This window comes from Camelina sativa, chromosome 4 (genome assembly GCF_030686135.1).
Source record: "Camelina sativa cultivar CO46 ecotype springtype chromosome 4, ASM3068613v1".
NCBI classification, from domain to species: domain Eukaryota; kingdom Viridiplantae; phylum Streptophyta; class Magnoliopsida; order Brassicales; family Brassicaceae; genus Camelina; species Camelina sativa.
Window position 1 is genome coordinate 9,225,462 of NC_141883.1, and position 22,117 is coordinate 9,247,578.

At 36.9% G+C, this 22,117-nt stretch overlaps 1 protein-coding gene and 1 pseudogene across 4 annotated transcripts; one reads left to right on the forward strand and one right to left on the reverse strand.

Moving 5' to 3' along the window:
* The first annotated feature begins 1,312 nt into the window (after positions 1-1,312).
* Positions 1,313-2,161, forward strand: LOC104773028 (uncharacterized; annotated as a pseudogene). Its single transcript, XR_015596673.1, has one exon. The product of XR_015596673.1 is annotated as an uncharacterized LOC104773028 (transcript).
* Positions 2,138-18,792, reverse strand: LOC104773029 (protein ENHANCER OF LHP1 1). Of its 3 annotated transcripts, XM_010497575.3 has the most exons (14): positions 18,687-18,781; positions 7,194-7,647; positions 5,928-7,051; positions 5,618-5,794; positions 5,410-5,523; positions 4,890-4,994; positions 4,412-4,546; positions 4,261-4,316; positions 4,069-4,171; positions 3,864-3,980; positions 3,435-3,561; positions 3,206-3,336; positions 2,713-3,096; positions 2,138-2,615 (listed from the first exon to the last, which is right to left on the reverse strand). In XM_010497575.3, exons 2-13 carry the CDS (start codon positions 7,468-7,470, stop codon positions 2,728-2,730), a joined length of 2,835 nt encoding a protein of 944 aa, XP_010495877.2. In that variant the 5' UTR covers positions 7,471-7,647; positions 18,687-18,781; the 3' UTR covers positions 2,138-2,615; positions 2,713-2,727. The 3 variants fall into 3 exon arrangements, with proteins under 3 accessions (XP_010495877.2, XP_010495876.2, XP_087366211.1); XM_010497574.3 differs by lacking the exon at positions 2,138-2,615 and having other exon boundaries at positions 2,628-3,096; positions 18,687-18,792; XM_087510085.1 differs by lacking the exons at positions 2,138-2,615; positions 18,687-18,781 and having other exon boundaries at positions 2,628-3,096; positions 4,069-4,165; positions 7,194-7,645.
* Between the last annotated feature and the right edge of the window lie 3,325 nt (positions 18,793-22,117).

A 22,117-nucleotide genomic window follows, 5' to 3' on the forward strand; every position in this document is an offset into this window, starting at 1 on the left:
AAACAAATGTTGGGTGTTCAAAAAAGAAAAAGAATATAAACAAACAAGCAAAAGAGACAGAAAAAACTATATACTAATCACTTTATCTGAAATTTCCACTTTCATCATTTAATTATTAAGCCATTGTATAGTAATTCTTCTGACCTGTAAGAATAAAAATGAACCATAGAAATTGGCAAACTTGAGAAAAAAAGAAGAAATAGAAGAAGACAACAAAATATTAGTTAAATTGTTGAGTAAATAATTATTTAATTTTAAGCAATCTAACAAAAGAATACTAGTAAAATTGTTTTTTTTTAAAGAAAAAATTGAAGAAAAAAATTTGTTGTTTTAGGGAAAAGAAGAAAAAATGGAAGAAAAAAATTCGTTTATTGATTAACAATTGCAGGGATTCAAACCTGAGAGGGGTTAAGACATCACTTGAATAGTTGAACCACTAGACTATATAGAGAATTTTGACAATTGATGCCCCTAAAATTTTATATAAAATCTGCTACTTGAAGTCCTTGCTTGTTGAGCTTCAGCTACGGGTCGGACCTATAGATGTACATGAATTGAAAGAGATGATTTGGTTTATAAACATATTATTTTGAATGTTTTGATGATATATTTGTAAATTACATGCAACAAATAATGTTTTATATTCATAAGAATTATTTTAATTGTGTACGTACACATATAAACACACTTTATTACCTTGTACGTACATAGTATCTATATGGAATTTTCTTCAATACGATAATAAGATTTAAAATTAAAAAAAATATATAGAATAATAATTCAATATTAAAAATTAATATAGTAAAATGGATCTTAAAAAAAAAAGAAAAAAAGAATTACAATTCAAAATTAAATAAAAATAAAAAAATCATGAAAGTGAAAAGAGAGAAAATGTAAAAAAAAAGAGAGAGAGAAAAATACATATGATTATTTTTAATTATTATTTTTTATGCAACATAATATTAAACTAAACAGTTGCATTTGGTTTGATTCAAGAATATTTTTGTCCAATAATTGGATGATGGCTAAACCATGAAAAGTGTAACTCACTTTGATATAAAGTGGTTAAAAAACTTACTTCATCGCTAACCTATATAATTTACCCTTTAAAATATATATATGACCGTCATTTTCATGAGACAGGTAAAATATCTATTAAAATATTCTTGAGAAGTCCTAGTCAATAGAACTGTTGAGGTTGAGGGGCCTTTATCAACATAGTCGTGACAACTTCTCCCCAACCTGAGTTATTACTTTCTCTGTATAAAACCTGAAAATAAATTTTAATTTCACAAACTCCACAAATACAAAATCAATGGCTTCTTCTTTCCAGAGAAAGTTATGTTTGCTCCAAAACATTCTCGTATCGTGTCTGAATCTCACACTTCTCTCCCTCTGTTCTTCCCGTACCGATCATTATTCTTAGAAACCCTCCAACTTCACTCGGTTTAGCCCTCCTCGCTGTCTCTCTCGTCTCCCTTATATCTTCCTTTGCGGGTGCCTCTTCGCACCAATCTAGATCATGTTTCATCGGGCGAGTCACACTTCATGTTTCTTCTTTGACGGATCAGTTGATGGCAGTTTTTATGATGTTTAGCAGAGAGAAACAGAGTCTTTCCTTTCTGATATCGCCACGGGACCCTAGAGAGGCTAAAGCTTTGGTTAGGATAGAATGTGGGGTTTTCATGGTGATGATTCCGTTGCAGATGATGGTTCTGGTTTTGGCTTGTGTGGTGCATTGTTACTGGGTTAGAGAGTTGGAAGGGTTAGATGCGGAGAGTCAAAGTGAAGGTTCTTTAACAAGAAACTGTAACACAACCGTTGAAGAAGTGAATGTTAAAACAATGGAATTGGAAGAGAAGACTCATGTATGAGTCCACATTTTGTGTTAATTGTTTCGGGGGTATTCAAAGTTATATTTTGTCTTGGTTAAATAGAAAATATTATTTGCTGTACAAAGATGCATGTATTTTATCTATGAGTATGCATGTATCAAGCAAACTTTCAAATGAAAGATATGGCAAGCTAAGTGTGAAGAGTTGCAAAAAGCTGCCAACTTTTAAGGTCTTTGAGACGTTGACAATTGAAAGAATTTTGGGCGTGCTATTTCGCTTTCATTTGCTATTGGGTAAAGCTAGAGAGAGAGATATATACCCATATATATATATATTTGGTAAAGCGTACTATTAAACCGTTATATAGGCCACGATACATCCAAATGTAAAAAGGAAAAGCACCAAAAACTTAATTAGAAACTCTTTAAGACTAGGCTTGGATTTGGGCACCTCGACAGTGGTATGTGATACGGTATCTTGAGCGTGGATGAAGCAATGGGAAGTTTCCACAGATCCTTTGTGAGTGGTGTACGTTAAGCAGCTCTTGTCCAAAGGAACACTTAGGAAGACAAATACAGGAAGACGACCTGGAAAGAATGTGTGGTGGAAGCTGAGAAGATTGAGCACAATGTTCATAGAGAAATCGTGGAGGAAGACAATGCGAAATCCTTCCATATGATCATGAAGAATGAGAAAGCTTCAACAGGTGGCTGATTGCAGAATTTCTACAGTTCAAGTTTCTGTTTCACCATACCTTTGATAATGATTCTTTAACTAATCCTGTATCATAAGTTTTTGTAATCATTCAGTTGTAGGATCATAATATAAAATAAAGTGAAACAGATGTATCCATCATACTCTTTTTAATCAAAACAACCTCCAAATAAGGTCATCAAACAGTTGATTTTAGGAACGGGTTCGAAGAACGTCGAGCTTCTTCTTGATTCACTTCCTTTCTCAGTCCCTTGTCTTCTTTGTTAACATTGTTCACCGGCTTCTTTATTAAATTCAATTTCTTGATCTCTTTTATCTTCACATCTTCAGTTTCGTCTTTCTTCACTTGTTCCTTCCCTAGCTTAAGACCTTCTGAAACTTTTGCTTTCCTTACAAATGTAGTAGCAGACAGCTTAGTTGCAGAAGATTTAGTCTGGAACGAGGCTGGAGGATTCTGAACCTTGGATTCAACTCTTGTAACTACTTCTCTGTTTGGATTCTGCGAAGGATTTGTTATCGCCTCGTTAGCTTCTTCAAGCAACCTTTCCTGTTAGTTAAGAACCAGAAGTTAGCATTACATAAGAAAAGAAATGGTGGTCTGTATCTGATCTTCTATTTTGTGCAAAATACAAGAAATGAAAGTTCTTCTAGAGTACCTCAAGTATGCTACAAAACTTTTCTGCCAAAAAAGGAAGCTTGAGTTTTGTAACCAGTGTAATTGCTGCTCTCATTGATTTTTCTAGAGTTAAAAGCCTCATAAGTTCACTGGCCCTTACAAAACTGTCACCTGAAAGAATGTAGAGAATCTTGTTGTTAAAACCTGGATAATAATGGTCTTAGAATCTGACTTCACACGCATGTGTGACACATAAATAATTAACTTACTACTACAGCACGAGCTGATGAGCCTTAGTATGCATTTATCTTGAGAAACTTCCATGTCGAAAGCTTCATCTTCAAGTGCTGTGGTATCCACCCCGGCCAAAGCCATATCGTCCACTCTTTGTTGAGTCTGAGATTAGGAAAGTATTGGTATTGTTCAAATACATCGATATTGATACTAGTTTCAGCAGATTTTGTGATGTTCTGTCTCTAGTTTGGCCACACATTAACGTATGGAAACAAAGGTTGCACCAACAACAGAGATTCTCCTGATATACTTATCCATGTAGCTTACCCAAAACAACTAACTAATTTCCACATATTTCGGTAGCTAAAACTTCGGGGACACAGATCATACTGCTTAACAAAACTTGACCAGAAAAAGGAGAAATAACAGCAGATAAAAATGGTATAACAAGTAGAGAGGAAAACCTCGTATAAACGCAGCTGCTTTAGTATTAACTCATTTTCTAGAGATGCTGCTCCTAAATCTGAGGATGCAAGCGGGAGAGAAAGGTCTAGTATGGTCAGGATTGGTTTTGGTGTCACCTGAAAATGAAACGGCAGGAAGAATAGTAGTGAGGCAGCCTATTTTTTCTGAAAATATTAAACACCTTAGCATTGAACAATATATTACCTGTGGGAAAATCTCAGGGTGTTTACAAGCTATACAGTACACACTGGTTGTATTCAAGCCAACGACCCAGTAGTTTTCTTCTTGTTTCTTCTCTTTACTGGTACTGCAATTACAATGAGTTCAGTAAGTACAAACTTCTTGAATAAACATAAGAAACCTTCTCGTAAATTGTAGATAGCTAAGGCAAGAAACCTGAAGACTGGGATCCATGAGCCACCATATTGACTTGTAAAAACTCTCAACACGCCCTGTATGAAAAACATTTTTTTGTTGTAGTGCGTGTTGTATGCAATGAGCACCAAAGCAATAGCAAATGAGTGAGCAGAGATGCAAGAAAGCACACCTTGGAATCATATGAGCTCAAAGAACCTTCGTCACTGAATCCTATCCATGTTAAACGTGAGCCAGGGGTTAACGCAACACGGCCTTTCAACTCCTCAGTCATTTTTGATATGTTTAAGACTCTAAATTCCATCACCTGGAAATTGTTGAAACAAGGATGAGGCGAGAATGCATGGTAGATAATAACCTGACTGAATAGTTTTTATCGTTTGGATCTAGTGCGATCATCTTGAACTATGTTATATGACAGGATGATACCAACATGTGCTTGTATGAAACTTTCCTCAAATACTTTAAACATATAGTATTAACTGAATTTTTGTAGAGCGAAACCACAGCAAAAACCAAAAAAGCCTATCCCAATGTATCGGTATCAACACGTCTACATGATGTCCCCTTTTCCACTATTTACTATCTAGGGGAGGGCAAGTGACTCCAAGTTTAATCTAAGCGACGAACCAGTGAGAAATAGTACCTACCTGTTCATTGGAAGGAAGACAGTCTGAAACATGAGTTACCACAGCAAGATGATCCTTGCGTCCTACAGCAGTGACTACAGGCCCATCAAGGGAAAGAATGTGTTTCTGCAAGAAATGACCATAAATTATCAGATCAAATAAACAAAGTATTTCAATACTACAGAACATATTACACACTAGCGTTCTGTTTAAAATTGAGATCTGTTCATGTCAAAATACACGGATTATATACGATATTCCTGTTTGCTGTTAAATTCTGTTTTTTACAAGCGTTTTGTTTCAATTAGTTCAGTGTTTTACAAGAGCTGCAGATTCTCATGCTAGCTATATAGTTGCGTCAATAGAAACTTTTCATCTGTGAATACTCCAAGAAGAGTCAAACGGAGGCAATATTCACAAGAGCAAGTTAAACAAAAAAGAACCATTACAACACTTAGTGGCAAACTATGAGCAGTCGGCTGTTTAGCCTATCAGCTTGCATGAATTATGACACAAGATAAAGAAGTGCAAAAGAAGAAACCTGTAAACCACCCTCGCTAAATATGCGAAGCAAATTGAGGCTTGTAACTGCAGCAACCCAACCAGCACCATTAGCAACAACCTTCACCTCTTCACCTTCAAACCTCATCGTCCACTGGATGAAACAATCAACAAGTAACCAAGTCATATATTTTCCTATCCTGGTCCGTAATTTTTGCTGAATACTGTGTACGTAATGATCGTCTAACCTCACTATTACTGGCCCAGCTTCTAAATGGACGATACATCAGAACACTCATGTTCTTTTCTCCCTTGCAGGGATTTGCAAACACACATCCACTTTCATTGATTGATGCCATGGTGAAGCCGTAAATGTCAATCATTGATGAAACTCGTGGACCTCTTCCAGTATCATGAAAATCTGTCTGCATTTCAAGTGCAAGCAAAAGAAAAACTAAAAATTACACAAAAGAAACAAGTGTATGACTCTTTCTTTTTGAAAAACTTATAAAAGTAAAACATCAAGTTAGAAACGTAACAAATGTACGCCTCAAGTACCTCAATACGGGAGTTCCCCTCATGTTCAATTGTAGTTATGCATCCCAACATATTGTAACACAAGAATGTCTGTTTTCCTGGTTCCAGTGGTGTAGCACCAGGTTGAAAGGAACTTTGCATTTTGTACTTGTTTGATGCAGCAGTGCTTTTAAAAGCCCCACTTCCTGCATACTGCTTTTCTCTATGTACTCGATGTGACATTTTCCTGAATTGAGATGCCGAAGGTAAGCTACTCCCATCATTAAGTTCCTCATATGCATCACCATCATCGTCAATACAAGTTTTCTTCCTCAGTCTTTTCCTGCTAGTATGATGAGATTCTCCATCATCACTATCTACAAAAGAGTCATTTAAACTTTCAGATGCACCATGAAGTTCTTCCTCAATTTCGTCATCAAAATTAAGAATTTCATTCCTCTTCTTTGGTAGTATGTCTGGAATACCCACAGTAGGAGATATCATGGATGATGGAACTAAAGATTCCCAAATTCCATATTTGCCCCTGGCATCAATGACAGACAAAGCATTACAGTTGGGTTTCCAGGCCATACAAGATATTCTCTCCTCGAATTTGTGTCTGTCTATGTCTTGTTTCTTGTCAACATCCCAGAGAAGCACTTGCTTATCAAGACCAGATGTAGCAATATACTTGCCATTAGGAGCCCAGGTTAGATAGCATATAGACTCGAGATGATCACCTCTTAAGGCAAATAGCTTCTCCCCAGTGAATCTATCATACATGACCACATCGTTTCTCAAACCAGGAACGGCAAGGGTTCTTCCATCGGGGCTCCATCTAAGAATATTCACAATGGAAGTGCTGAAACCTGTGTCGGGCGCAACACCCTTAAGGGTAAACGAAACGATTCCGTTCTGGAGTTCCCAGCATAAGACAGTACCAGTTGAGTCAATCGAAGCCAAGAGCTCACCATTAGGGTGGAAATCTAAGCCAGTCACAGGTCCTTTATGACCTTTTAAAACTCTAACAATAGAACCATCAAATGTGTTGATAAGTTTGATGCCTTCATCATCTCCAGCAGCTGCCAATAGACTCCCTGAGCCATTAAATGCAAGCACGCGAATCGGAAGCGTAAACCTGGTTATGTTCGTCTGAAATTCCCCACCTAAAGGCGGCAAAACAAAGGAACTAATAAAATTAAAGCAACAAAATGTCACTAAGAAGATATACACAGAAAAACTTATAAACACAAACTGAAATGTAACTGATGAGAAAGACAAAGGAAAGTGATGTAAATAATAATATACTTGGGAACTTGTAGAGCTTCACACAATGATCGATAGATCCAGAGGCGAGGAAAGAAGAGTCGTGGCTGAGAGCCAATGCGGTGACGCCGTCTTGGTGATGTCGGAGAATCGTCGGAGGTAAAGTTGAAGGCAAGAGTCCGTCGTGGACGGAAATTGAGGGATCCGAAGAAGATGAGGTCACGAAATGTTCCGCTTTGTGGTCCCACAGGATAGAGCAGAAGGCGGCGCTTCCGCCCACTTTATGAGCTTCCCGGAGCTTTAAGGATCGTGATTTCATCGGAAATGTCGATTCTCTGGTTGGTTTGGTTTCTAGGGTTTTTTCTTTTTCTAATTTCTATCTGATTGAGAGATTTGGGCAATTTTCCCTCTTAACCTCGATTTTGGCGCCACTACTCACCATGGGAAGCGCGGTTTTTTTTTCACTTTCTTTTGTCTTCGAAAAATGTAGTTGGAACTTGGAAATGTAAATATACTAAATATTAATACAATAACTTACAAAAATGCAGAAATTAAAAAAAATAAGAGATGGTTATTGGTTCTATGATTTTAATGGATTTGGAAATCCAGACAAAAATCATGTGTTATTCAATCATTGATTTTAAAATACTTATCTAAATGATGTGTTATTGGTTCTATGATTTACAAATACTTGTTAAAATACTATATTATTCATTTAATGATTTGTTTTTGGATTTCAAAATCCACATTATGTTTTAAATGAATTTGAATGGATCTGAAAGTGTAAAATAGAAGGATTCAAAACCAAGGATAAAACATGTTATTTCAAAATCCATGTGTTTTGATTTCTAGAATTTACAATTCTTTATGGATTTAGAAATCATATCTTCAATAACAGTCCCTAAATAAATAATAACAATCTGAGAAATAGCACTAACGGTCGCATTTTTTATAAAATATATATGTGTATATATCTATATATATATATGTAAAGAAAAAATCAATGGTTGTGTTTTTACGGTTACGTTTGTTTACAAAAACAATGGTTTTTAACATGATATAAGTGTGTTTTTTGAGTCTTATATTGCAATTATGGAAGATTTCGGACAAATTTGTAAAACTTCCAAAACTTGGCTCTCTCGTCGGTTTGGACTGGGTGTCGACCGATGTTAAACGATGTCGATCGATACGATCGCTCTGAATTGGTTCCAAGTTGATTTCTTTCGGTTAAATACTCCAAAACGATCCAAATTGCTTCACTTTGCTCCATCTATGGTAAAGTCCTAGAAAACCTGTAAAGACTCTTAAACATCATAGAAAACAAATCAAAAGACTCAAAAAGCACACTTATATCATGGTTAAAAACCGTAAAAACCATGATATATCAACTCTCCCAGACTTAGCCTTTACTTGCCCTAAAACAAAACAGAAAATTACACCTGTGAAAAAGGTTTGAAAACATAGAAACTCATTTTCTTTTTTAAGGTAATGTCATGATCATTCAAACCATAATCCATATGTTTAGCACACAAATCTAAATCAAACCACCATGTACTTCTCTGTTGACATTCGTAGCATCCAAGTTCAAACGAAATTCCACTACTTCCTCCATTAAGCCTTCATCGGTGGGTCTCATCAATTTGATCAATGTCAAGAACCTTATAGACTCATTCTCGTACTATACCATAACAAGCAAGACATAACTTGTACAACATGTGGTACTCTTTCTCTCCCCTAGACTTATTCTATTTTTATCTTTCTTTGAGCTCTGCTTTACTATTTTTTTTTCTTTCTGACTCTTTTTCTTCTGATTCAAAGGTGTAGGCGAATAATGGGGTCATCAGTAATTTACCTACCCCTCGATTCCAAACTTTGTGTGATCATTTGACTCAAAAGTAGAATAATGAGGTCACAGGTAATTTACATACCTCTCTAAACTGATCAAAATCATCTCATCTTTTATTCTCTTTTTTTTAACAAAGCTCTCAGGAATAATCTTTTAAACTTGAGTAAGGGAGAGGAGTACCATTTTCTTTTGAAATCTTACTTGTCAGGTATGAACAAGGAGTCAAGCTCTATGAACATCAATCTCCTTGATGAGGTAAAAAGAAAAGTGCAAAAATTATCTCAGACTTTTATGGATTTTGTTGGAAATTTAGATGTCTTTGGTTTACTGGTCAGCCTTTGGATTTTTCATTAGTCAGATTTGTGGATTCAATCTGCAGCATTAATCAACCAAGGCAGTACTCTAAAAAGAAAAATCATTGTCCCCAACATAATTTTGAAAAACTTGACTCAATAAAAACAAAAATACGGTTTTGACACAATAAAAACAAAAATACGGTTTTGACACAATAAAAACAAAAACTATGTTAGTAGTTAGTACTAACCTCCCCCAGACTTAAACGACATTGTCCCCAATGTTTTCAAGTAATAGGAAAGCAAAAAGAAACAAAAAATTATGGAAAAATGTATGAAAAATTTGAACAGTTCTCGGGTTACCAATTGGTGTCGACCGACACCATTTTAGTGTCGATCTACACTCATAACGAATGGTTTTTTTGGCCGTAACTCCTTGAAAATTGGTTGCAGTTAGATGTGTTGATGGATCAATCCTTGGATGTTAATGTTGTTAAGAAACACTCAAACACAAGTTAAAAACAACATCATAGATAGATTAGTTCATAAGTTTCATACAAAATCCAAATAAAAGCTGACTCAAAGCAAGAATAAAAATGACTCGATCCTAAAGATAAAAATGAAAAAGGATAAGAAACCATGATCAAGGTCTAATCATCATCAGAGTCTGGACCGGCAGGAGATGGTGATCTGTTCCTGGTAGGACGAATGCAACCGCAACGAGACAAAGTAGACACCACATAAGCCTGATGAGCTCCCTGGTCCATAGTACTAGGATGCAGAAGCAGTAGCTGAAGCAGCAGTAGACCAGGAAGCTCGGTGACGACGGGTAGGAGGAGCAGTAACTAAGTCAGCAGCAGGTGGAAGAAAACGCAGTTGATCCGCATCACCAATGGTGGTCAAGTCAGGTCGAGATAGGCGTATCAGTTGCTCTCCAGTCTCATCAAGAAACCTCCACAACAAACCCGGCTTCATCTAGGTTGTACTCCACATATACTTTTAATCCATGAGAACCGCTCAGTTATAACACTGTAACCATCAGTCGGGATGTTCTTCCACTGAAGAATGGCTGTAATGAGGCTCCCAACATTCTCAATCTTACGGCCTCGACCCAAAAATGGTTTGGTCTGAAGAAAGACCAAGTGGTGTGCAAAAACTGCCCCAAAGTTGGGCGATGAAGGGTCATGGCGCTCATTCAAATCAGGAATCAAACTGCCAATTCCAAGTCCCAACAAATAAAGCTCAGCAGCTATCATCTTTCCTAGTTCCATCTTACACAAAAAAGTGTTCCCACTAGCCCGAAGAACATACCTAATCGCAGGATGACGAACATCGGTCTGAAGAGACTTTTTGGAGTCATGCTCCACATTCCTATATAGGATCATAAAATACCAACATCCGAATACTGCTGAGGCAAAGCAGTGCCTCTGAAGAAACGTGGCCAACCAAAAATATCACACAGCGTAGGCAAAGTCAATGAATATGGTACCCCTCTAATATAGAAATGCAATTCGTCTAGACATGGTTCTGATGCCTGTTCGTTGTCATATATGACGCTCACACTAGCCATAAACAATCGCACTAAATCCGGGTAACAATCATACTGCCTAGTGCACACAGTTCCCAAATATATCCTATCTAGCAACCGCAAAACCTCAACATGAATTCCCACCCTATGTAGAACAGCAGGATCAACAAACTTAGTAGGTTCTATATATACATCTAACCAGGCATTGTAATGTATTGTGTCATATTGTCCCCAAACATCCACAGGCCTCTAGATAAATTCTGATTTTGGAAGTTCTGCAAGCGGATTATCCCATACCTGTTGGGTTGGAATTGGCAAATTTTCTTCCTTGGGCCATGGGAACCTAGATTGGATGGGGGATGGAAGTGAGAGGTCAGGGAGGGTGGTGGTTGGTCTGGCCGAAGCCGGTGGAGGAGGACGGCGGTTGGACTGGCAAAAAGAGGAACTTCGGCCGCGGCGATTCTGGGCTTCTTCTTCGGTCCCATGGCTTCCTAACTCGAAACTGACTCTAGATCCGGAAAGAGGAGGCAAAATCGAGTGGAATGGAGCTTTGAATCACTGAAATCGGATCAAAATCGAGAGAGATATGGTGGTTTGAAGTCTTCGTCGAGTGTGTGTTGTGAAACAAAAAAGACGACTAAGGGGTTTAATCGCGAAACCCTCGATTTTAACGGTGTCGACCGACACCACTTATGGGTGTCGGTCGATGCTCTTTTATTCGATCCGATCCAATTTCAATTGTAGGCCCATCTTTTTGAAGCCCAAAGCTTCAAATTTGCCATTAAACTCAGTGTAAACATTGTCAAGCTTCCCATTGAAAGTCATTGTAATTTGCTCCTGACATTGCAAAAGCTGCTCAAGCATAGCTTCCATCTTACTACTTTCAGCTGTCTTTGGAGGAGGGGACTGATATGAATTATTGCCATAAGTTCTTGTGTACCCATTGCTCTGTTGATGCTTCTCATAGTCAGGCTTGGGTGCGAAACCAAAAGAATTGCCTAGAAACTTACTGCGCTGACTGTTTCCACTGTAAGGCCTACTACCTTGTTGATTACCAAACCACTGACCTTGATTTCCATAGACATAGTTGACATCCTCTTCTTCATTCCCTTGCTCAGGTCCTGGTTCATGTGTTTCAACTTAAGGAGCAAAGTGAACTGATTTCTTACCAATAAAGAGACTGTGAACTGAGTCAAGCTTAGCACTGATTGAGGCTAGCTGATTGGCATCAAATCCTGCTCGAGGCTAGATTCTTAATCAAATTCTCAGCTTCATCTGGATATCTTGTCTTGAAGTTTCTATGGTTTGCAACATCCAAGGTTAACTGATATTCCCAGTCAATTCCTCTGAAAAAGATACTCAACAATTGTACTCTTGAAAAGCCATGGTGTGGACAGTCCCTCGGATAGGCTTTGAATCTCACCCAAGCTGCCTTGAAAGCTTCATCTGGTCTTTGCTTGAAAGAAGACAGCTTGACTTTCAACTCATCACACATAGCATCATCATAAAAATAATTAAGGAAAGCCACCTTAATTTTTTGCCAAGATGTCAATGATCTAGGCGGTAACTGCTTCAACCATTGAGATGCCTCCCCTGCAATTAAGTATGGGAAGAGCTTGCAGTAGATGTAATCTTCAGTAACGCCATTAGCTTTGATACTGGTCAACAGATCCTCAAAGTGCTCAATACGATCCAGAGCCTCTCATTTGGCAGGTTAGAGAAAGGTCTTTGTCCAACTAGCTGGAAGTAGGCAGACTTTAGTTCAAAGTCATTATGCGGGAATGGAGGTGAAACAATTGCAAAGCGGTTTTCATACATCAAATCAGCTCTGTTGAAGTCTGCAATGGTCTGAATCAGGTCCCAGTTTTGATCTTGTCTTCGAACCGGGTTGTTATCCTGATGATCAAGAGAAAACCACTTTCACTTGCCCATATGGTACCTTTGCTTACCGAAGAATGCATTTTGGTCTCTGTAATGCTCCTGCAACATTTCAGTGATGCATGATGTCTATCTTTACTGATATGATTGAAGATTATATGGAGGTATTCATGGATGATTTTTCAGTTTATGGGTCTTCATTGAAGAACTGTTTAGATAATCTATGTAAGGTGTTGGCAAGGTGTGAAGAGAAGCATTTAGTGCTTAATTGGGAGAAATGTCACTTTATGGTTAGAGATGGCATAGTACTTGGCCACAGGGTTTCAGAGGCTGGAATAGAGGTTGACCGCGCCAAGATAGAAGTGATGACAAGTCTTTAAATGCCAGAGAATGTGAAGGCACTGAGGAGTTTTCTTGGGCATGCAGGGTTCTATAGGCGATTCATTAAGGATTTCAGCAAGATAGCTAGACTACTTTTTGCTTTGTTATGCAAAGATGTCAAGTTTGAATTCACTGATGAATGCAGAATAGCTTTTGAAAGGATTAAGCAAGAGCTTGTGAGTGCTCCTATTGTTCAACCACTAGATTGGGATCTACCATTTGAGGTTATGTGTGATGCTAGTGACTTTGCAGTAGGAGCAGTGTTGGGACAGAGAAAAGATAAGAAACTTCATGCAATCTACTATGCAAGCAGAACACTTGATGATGCACAAAGAAACTATGCAACAACAGAGAAAGCGTTGTTGGCGGTTGTGTTTGCTTTTGAAAAGTTCTGGTCTTATCAAGTTGGTTCAAAAGTCATTGTTCATACTGATCATGCTGCTTTAAAGTATTTGATGCAGAAGAATGATGCTAAGCCTAGACTTTTGAGATGGATCCTTCTATTACAAGAATCTGACATTGAAGTGAGGGATAAGAAAGGAGTTGAGAATGGTGTTTCTGATCACTTATCCAGGATTAGAATTGATGATGATGTCCCAATACATGACTGTCTGCCTGAAGAACATGTTCATTTTGTGGATGCAAGGTTTCAGACTAATGAAACAAAATGTCTACTCTCGGATACAGATGGCGTCGACCGACACCATACTAGCATCGGTCGACACCCATGCTTCATCAAGACAAATTGGTCATATGATGGAGATTTAGCTACTGTGGCTAGCTCCAATCAACCCTGGTATGATGATATAGCTAATTATCTTGCTGAAGAGGTAGAACCAAACAAATTCACCGGCTATAACAAGAAGAGGTTCTTGAGAGAGCTTAGAAGATACTATTGGGATGAACCTTACTTGTATAAGCATTGCAGTGATGGATTTTACAGACGATGTTTAGCAGAGACTGAAGTTCCTGATCTTTTATTTCACTGTCATGAATCTGACTATGCCGGACATTTTGCTACATTCAAGACAGTGTCCAAATTTCTCCAAGCAGGCTTTTGGTGGCCAACGATGTTCAAAGACGGCTCATGAGTTTGTCTCAAGATGTGATGTCTGTCAGCGAAAAGGTTAAATCAGCAAACAACATGAGATGCCACAAAACTTCATTCTTGAGGTTGAAGTTTTTGATTGTTGGGGCATTGATTTTATGGGACATTACCATCTTCGTACAAGAAAAACTACATCCTGGTTGTTGTAGATTCTGTCTCAAAGTGGGTTGAAGCAATTGCATGTCCGAAGAATGATTCTGTTGTGGTTCTTAAGCTGTTTAAGACCATTATCTTTCCTCCGTTTGGAGTGCCTCGAATTGTTATAAGTGATGAAGGTAAGCACTTTATCAATAAAGTGTTTGACAAGCTACTGAAAAAGTATGGGGTTCAACATAGAGTGGCCACTCCATATCACCCTTAGACTAGTGGTCAAGGTTAGGTTTCCAACCGCCATATCAAGGAGATTCTTGAGAAACAATGGGTGTTACAAGAAAGGACTGGGCTGCAAAGCTTGATGGTGCACTATGCGCTTATAGAACTGCTTATAAAACACCACTTGGCACCACACCTTTTCATCTACATTATGGAAAAGCATGTCATCTTCCAGTGGAGTTATAGCACAAGGCAGCCTGGGCAGTTGATGAATTTTGATGCTAAGACAGCTTCAGAGAGAAGGTTAGTGCAGTTGAATGAGTTGGATGAGCTGCGATTTCATGCATTCGAGAATTCCAAGCTGTACAAGGAAAAACCAAGGCTTATCATGATAATAAGATCATCTCTAGACATTTTGAGCCTAATGACCAGGTACTCCTCTACAATTCTTGTTTGAATCTGTTTCAGGATCCTGTGATGGCTCTGGAAACTCAAATGGTGCGGTAAACCTGATGACCAGGGAGCTCATCAGGCTTATGTGGTTTCTGCTTTGCGTTCCATCTAGAACGGCATGGCCCGATTGTCTCGTTGCAGTTGCATTTGTCCTACCATGAGCAGATCACCATCTCCTGCGGCTCCAGACTTTGAAGATGATTAGACCTTGATCATGGTTTCTTATCCTTTTTCATTTTTATCTTTAGGATAGAGTCATTTTTATTCTTGCTTTGAGTCAGTTTTTATTTGGATTTTGTATGAAACTTATGAACTAATCTATCTATGATGTTGCTTTTAACTTGTGTTTGAGTGTTTCTTGACAACATTAACATCCAAGGTTTGATCCAACAACACATCAACACATCTAACTGCAACCAATTTTCAAGGAGTTACGGCCAAAAACACCATTTGTGATGAGTGTCGATCGACACTGAAATGGTGTCGGTCGACACCAATTGGTAACCCGTGAACTGTTCAAATTTTTCATACATTTTTCCAAAAATATTTGTTTCTTTTTGCTTTCCTCTTACTTGAAAACACTGGGGACAATGTCATTTATGTCTGGGGGAGGTTAGTACTAACAACTAACATAGTTTTTGTTTATATTGTGTAAAAACCGTATTTTTGTTTTTATTGAGTCAATTTTTTCATAATTATGTTGGGGACAATGATTTTTCTTTTTAGAGTATTGTCTTGGTTGATTAATGCTGCAGATTGAATCCACAAATCCGACTAATGAAAAATCCAAAGGCTGACTAGTAAAAAAAAGACATCTAAATTTCCAACAGAATCCATAAAAGCCTGAGATAATTTTTGCACTTTTCTTTTTACCTCATCAAGGAGATTGATGTTCATAGAGCTTGACTCCTTGTTCATACCTGACAAGTAAGATTTCAAAAGAAAATGATACTCTTCTCCCTTACTCAAGTTTAAAAGATTATTCCTGAGAGCTTTCTTAAAAAAAGAGAGAATAAAAGATGATATGATTTTGATCAGTTTAGAGAGGTAGGTAAATTACATGTAATCTCATTATTCTACTCTTGAATCAAACGATCACACAAAGTTTGGAAGCGAGGGGTAGATAAATTACCGATGACCCCATTATTCGCCTACACCTTGGAATAAGAAAAAAAAAAGAGTCAGAAAGACAAAAAGAAACAGTAAAGCAAAGCTCAAAGGAAGATAAAAATAGAATAAGTCTGGGAGAGAATGAGTACCACATGTTGTACAAGTTATGTCTTGCTTGTTATGGTATAGTACGAGAATGAGTTTATAAGGTTCTTGACATTGATCAAATTGATGAGACCCACCAATGAAGCCTTAATGGAGGAAGTAGTGGAATTTGGTTTGAATTTGGGATGCTACGAATGTCAACGGAGAAGTACATGGTGGTTTGATTTAGATTTGTCTGCTAATCATATGGATTATGATTTGAATGATCATGGCATTACCTTAAGTATTTGTTTTAATTCTGCCCTTTTTTCAAGCACTTTTTTAGTCGCCAAATTGCCAGAGGCCTACGCTTTTTTGAATCCAATCGTAGATGTTATGCCCATAATACCTCTTTTCTTTCTTCTCTTAGCCTTTGTTTGGCAAGCCGCTGTAAGTTTTTGATAAAATGCAATTCTTAATACTGTCTTAAAAAAATTTACGTTTTTTGTTCTTCCAACAATTCAAAAGATCAAAAAATCTTGACGGCAACCATACTAAATCTGGATCATTTCTATTTCCTAAATTTTGTCCTCTTTTCCATAAATGAAAGAACCTAATTAGATTCGAGTTCACAAAAAAAAAAAAATCTAGATGTTGGTATGCAAATCTGTTTGAATATGAAAGATTCGACTATTATCTTAATTACAACTGACTCTCTGAAACTTTTTTTTTCTTTTTTGGATAACGCTTGCATCCTCTGTATTACCGCAGCTTCTGGCACAGAGTTAGCCGATGCTTATTCCCTAGATACCGTCATTGCTTCTTCTTAAAGAAAATGAGTTTTTATATTTTTAAACCTCTTTCACAGGTCTAAGTTTCTGATTTGCTTGAGGACAAGCAAAGGCTAATGTCTGGGGGAGTTGATATATCATGGTTTTTACGGTTTTTAACCATGATATAAGTGTGATTTTTGAGTCTTTTGATTTGTTTTCTAGGATATTTTAGAATCTTTACAGGTTTTTTAGGAATTTGGCACGGATGGAGTAAAGTGAAGTAATTTGGATCGTTTTGGAGCATTTAACCAAAGGAAATAGACTTGGAATCAATTCAGAGTGATAGTGTCAATCGACACCGTGTAGCATCGGTCGACACCAAGTCCAAACCGACAAGAGAGCCAAGTTTTGGAAGTTTTACAAATTTGCCCGAAGTCTTCCACAATTGCATCATAAGTCTCTGACGTGTTTTAAGATATATATATATATATATATATTGTTTTTGGGTTTTAGAAACCCTTAAGTTTTATTCAAGCAGCTTTTTGAGAGAGAGAGAGATATTGAGAGTTTTTGGAGAGACGGATCCGATTTCATCTGTAGAGAGAAGAATTCCTTAACTCCCTTCTTTTACTTTTGATATCTATCACATGTTATTCAGAAATATGTTTTGTTTTTCATTAAACATGTCTGAGTAGTTTGCTTGTTAGGTTCAGGGTTTTTTCACAGGGTTTTATGATTTATTAGATCTGTTATTTTTAGGGTATATTATCTTTTATGATCTTCATCTTTGGTTGTTATTTACATTAATTCTTAATTGATCACGTAGAATTAATATCTTAGGGAAACAAATTGATATGAGAATATAACTGTTTTCTTCATTACACCATTGATGAGCAAAATTATTTGATTTTAAAGCTGATTTTTAACCTAAAATTTTACAAAGAGATTTGGATTTTCTGGTTTTAAATTTAGATAAATATTTGCAACGAGAGCTGATTTGTTTTACAGATTATGTTTAGAGTGCTAGATCCGATTTTAATTGTTTGAACCTAAATTAATTTATTGATTTAATATTTCATAATTACCTGAGAAATTCCGTAGGCCTAACCTTTTGATCTTCTGACAATACTTTTATTTAATATTTTGCATTGCTTTTCAATTATTAAACCAACCTGTTTAACGTAATAAAAAAACTCCATAATCTATTGTGTTTGATATTGTGTTTGATCTTGAGTCTCTGTGTATTTGATCCCTAAATATTACAGTGATCTCTTGTTTGAGAGAATAGCTCTAGAAATTAATTTGAGCATATTACTAATAGTTGGATCAATTCAATCGCTAAAAAATGGATCAATTTTTAACAAAAGTAAACTTTGAAAAATTAATTATTTCATTATTAATCACTACTCATAATTACCGTATAACATCTACATAAAAGAAATCAACTATGCATATAATTAATTTCATTATGCATATGCATATGCTTATTTGATTTCTCACGAAAACCGAAGGTGCATGCGTTTGTAATCAAATCAAATGCTCCGTACTAATATAATGAACGGATGATGACTAAAGAGAGACAGCTCGATATATTGTTGACCCACTAACACCAACGAGACCCTCTCAATTATTACATAAAATTTTAACAGAGGAACAAAGAAAAAAAAAGCTAATTTAATCTAAGAGATTTTACTAATAAAACAAGATCGGTTGAAATAAAAGCAAATCATTGACCAAGAACTATAATCGAGAAGAAGAAGTTTTCTTACCAGTGGAGACACAGAAGAATAACCCAGAAGAAGAAGCTTTCTTATGGTGGCTGAGAGAGAGAATCGATTTTGGGATTTTTGTTTTAGGGTTATGTGATTTTGGTCTATGTGATTTTTCTTTTTTTAACTCTTTTGAGTTTCCATAACCCAATTAGATAAACCCAAAGGATACTCTCCAATTCGGATATCCAAACAATTTTAAGTCCATAAAAGTTTTACATAAAAACTAGATTTTTAGGATTCTTATTTTTCTTGGGTCCCAATTACTTATTGGGTTAAAGCCCACTATTAATATTTTTGTCATCTTAGGAGAATTACTATAATATTACTAAAATGTTTCCTTATTACTTGTTTAGTACTAAATTGTAGGGTATTACTAGAATAACTTCTGTACCTTTTGTACCCCTAAAACTAGTAGTGAAAAAAAGACAATTACGGATAATGACATTAGAGAAAAAAAAAACATTGGAATCCGAGAGAAAGTCTACTGGTTCTTTGATGGTACTAAACTCTGGTACATAAAGATGGTAGGTATTGTTAGTATATGAAGGTGGCAGAGTGAAGGGGGTACGTTAGATATAATTGGTATATTTAGTTGTAGTGATGGTACACTTATGTTAAAGATAAATTAATTAGATAGATAGATGATTGCCTTAGATTATGTTGGTAGAGTAATTGGCTTTGATGATAGACTTATTTTATGAGAGGGTTGATCGATAGACTTAAAAGGTAGGGCAAATATTTATGGTAGAGTAATGACCCGTTGCAACAGATTTATTTGACAGACTTAGTCCTTAACATATATTTTTGGTATACTTACTTTGTTTTTTGAAATAGTTTTAGTAGTGTAGTGGTAGACTTCTAATTTGTGGTAGATTAAGTAGGCATTTGTGACAGTTGTAAGTCTTACCAGAATAATATGAATTTGTTTGAACTTGCAAAAACAGTATAGAGTTGCGATAGACTTATAGGGGAACCTATACGACAGTCTAAACACGTTTGGTGTTCTTCTGAAGCACAATTGACTTGGGGCAGACAAATCAATCGTGTTTTGTTCTTCGGCGGGAGCAAACTTGTTTTTCCTACTCTGTTTTGGAAATATTTACCTGGGTTCAAAAATGGAAGAAGAGCAAGATATCGTTTTGGTGTGTGGGAGGTGGAGGGTCGACAAAAAGCAATGGTTGTTTGATGTTGATAATAACAAAGGGTGCAGGATTATAAATGCCGATAAAGAAACGAAGTTTGAAGACTTTGCTTCAATGGTGTTCAATGACTTTGGTTTCTGTGAAGAAACTTCTGGAATACAGCTGAGCTATATGTTGGAGAGATTTAAGAAAAGTGGGTGTGATATGCCACCGGTGATTGTTTCGAATCGTCGGCAGTTTCAAAATTATCTCAGACTATGCAGAGGTGAAACCATCCGCTTATGTGTTCAGATTAAAGATAAATCTGGTGAAACATTGTTGGAGGAAGTTAAACCGAACACCACAGAGCCTAAACCAAAGATGCCTAAAGTCGTTGTAGATGATTTCGTAGAAGAGGCAGAGGAAATGGGAAAGAAAGATGAAGAGTACGAGAGTCGGAAGGGAGACGGTGAAGATAATGTAGGGAAGGAGGTAGATGACGAAGACTTTGATGACGAGGAGACCAGTAGGTGATGTATCTGCATTTTACTTGTTTTAGATCCTCATTTGCATTCACTTTAGCATCATTTCATCCTGTGTTTGTAGCATTTGCGTCTCATTCTTGCATAAATTCACTCACTTAGTAGTTTTCCATTAGCACTGCATACATTGTTGCATATGGAGTTGTTATCAGGTTTTGGAGAGCTTTTGGGAACACGAAGCTGAGCAGAGTGCAAGGCGAAAGAGAGCTCGATCGATCTGGGAAGATAAAGTGAAGCAGAGGAAGTCGAACCAAGGCAGAATGACCAACTGAAGCGGAATCTAGCCTAACGCATGCAGAGCAGAAGACAAGGCGGAGCGACTGACACAAGAGGCAGAGCTCGATCGAGCTGATTGAAAGAAAAGACGGTCGAGCTGTCTGAGACAAAGAAGAGCTCGATCGAGCTGAAGTGGAACGCGAAACCAAAGCTGGACAAGAGGAGAAAGCATAGCTCGATCGAGCTGTTGGAAGCAGAGGAGAGCGAGATCGTGCTAAGCATCAACCGACTTAAAAATTGTTGACTTTGACTAGGGTTTTCACAAGTTTAGTATAAATATGTCTCATTTGTTTAGACTTAAGGAGAACCTCTTTTTTTAGTATTTTCTAGGACTTCTCTCAAGAAACAAAACGTGTTTAAGGCTTTGTAATTCAAATTCTCTTTTAATCTTTCAAGTTTTTATAGTTTTACATCTCTCTTTTATGCTTTAGTTTATATAATCTTGTTAATCTCTCTTTAATCTCTTTTCATAATGTTGCTTATTGAATTTTCTGGGTTTGGGTTCTTGAGCTTCATGATTTCTGAGTAGTGTTCTTAGAGGTCTTGAGGTTGGGTGAGATCCATGAGGTTTTCTTAGTCTTTTCTAGGGTTTTGATGTTTAAATCTTTTAGATCCCTTCTGGATTAGTGTTCTTCATGCTAGCTTCTTTCTGATCATCTGAAGCTTGACCCGAGGCATTTCCACCCGAGAGGGCTTGGTGAAATGTCTGATCTAGCTAATACCGGAGATTTACGTGCCTAGCCTAAGAGATTAGTTGTCTAGGGTGTTTATTGACATTGATTGATTGGTTGTTAATGTCTGCATTGTTATGCTTCGCTAAAGAGATTTAGGTCTGGAGGTAACTTGGCTTGAGGGTCTCTGTCACGAGAGTGGATTGACCTGTTGTTGAATCTTTCGTCTAGGGATAGCTTTGTTTAAAGTTTTATCGAATCTTTGTATTAAGACTAAGTTACTTCATGGATCATTGATACCCAGCCTCACGAGCTCTCTTTTATCATCTGTTTGCAGCAGTGTACGTTTTGCTTGTTTCGCTTAGCTTGGCTTACTTTTGTTAGTCACTGCTTAGCTTTGTTAGTCACTGCTTACTTTTGTTAGTCACTGCTTAGCTTTGTTAGTCACTGCTTACTTTTGTTAGTCACTGCTTAGCTTTGTTAGTCACTGCTTAGCTTTGCTATTAGTTCTCCTTTTCTTTTGTTGCTTGCTCACTTAGGTTGTTAGAAAATCAAAACTAAGGTTCGCTTGACTTAGCTAGATTTGATTGCATCTTTTGTGGTTACTAGCTCACCCATTTGGTTTGACACCCTTTGTACTACAATGACAATTTAAGTGCTTAGGGAATTGAACTTCAGTAGAGTAGTAAAATCTGACTATCAATTTGGCGCCGTTGCCAATTGGGTGTTTGTCTGTTACATTTAAGATTTCAGATCTCTTAAGATCAAGATGTTTTTCTTTTCTTTTCGTTTACTGACTTGTTGGCTGTCTATCTGTT

Coding starts and splice junctions, on each gene's coding strand:
- LOC104773029 (XM_010497575.3), bottom strand. CDS start 7,470: ATGAAATCACGATCCTTAAAGCTCCGGGAAGCTCATAAAGTGGGCGGA. Junction 5,524..5,617: donor GCTGGGCCAGTAATAGTGAG/GTTAGACGATCA, acceptor TGTTTCATCCAG/TGGACGATGAGGTTTGAAGG. Junction 4,317..4,411: donor TGAGCTCATATGATTCCAAG/GTGTGCTTTCTT, acceptor TTTTTCATACAG/GGCGTGTTGAGAGTTTTTAC.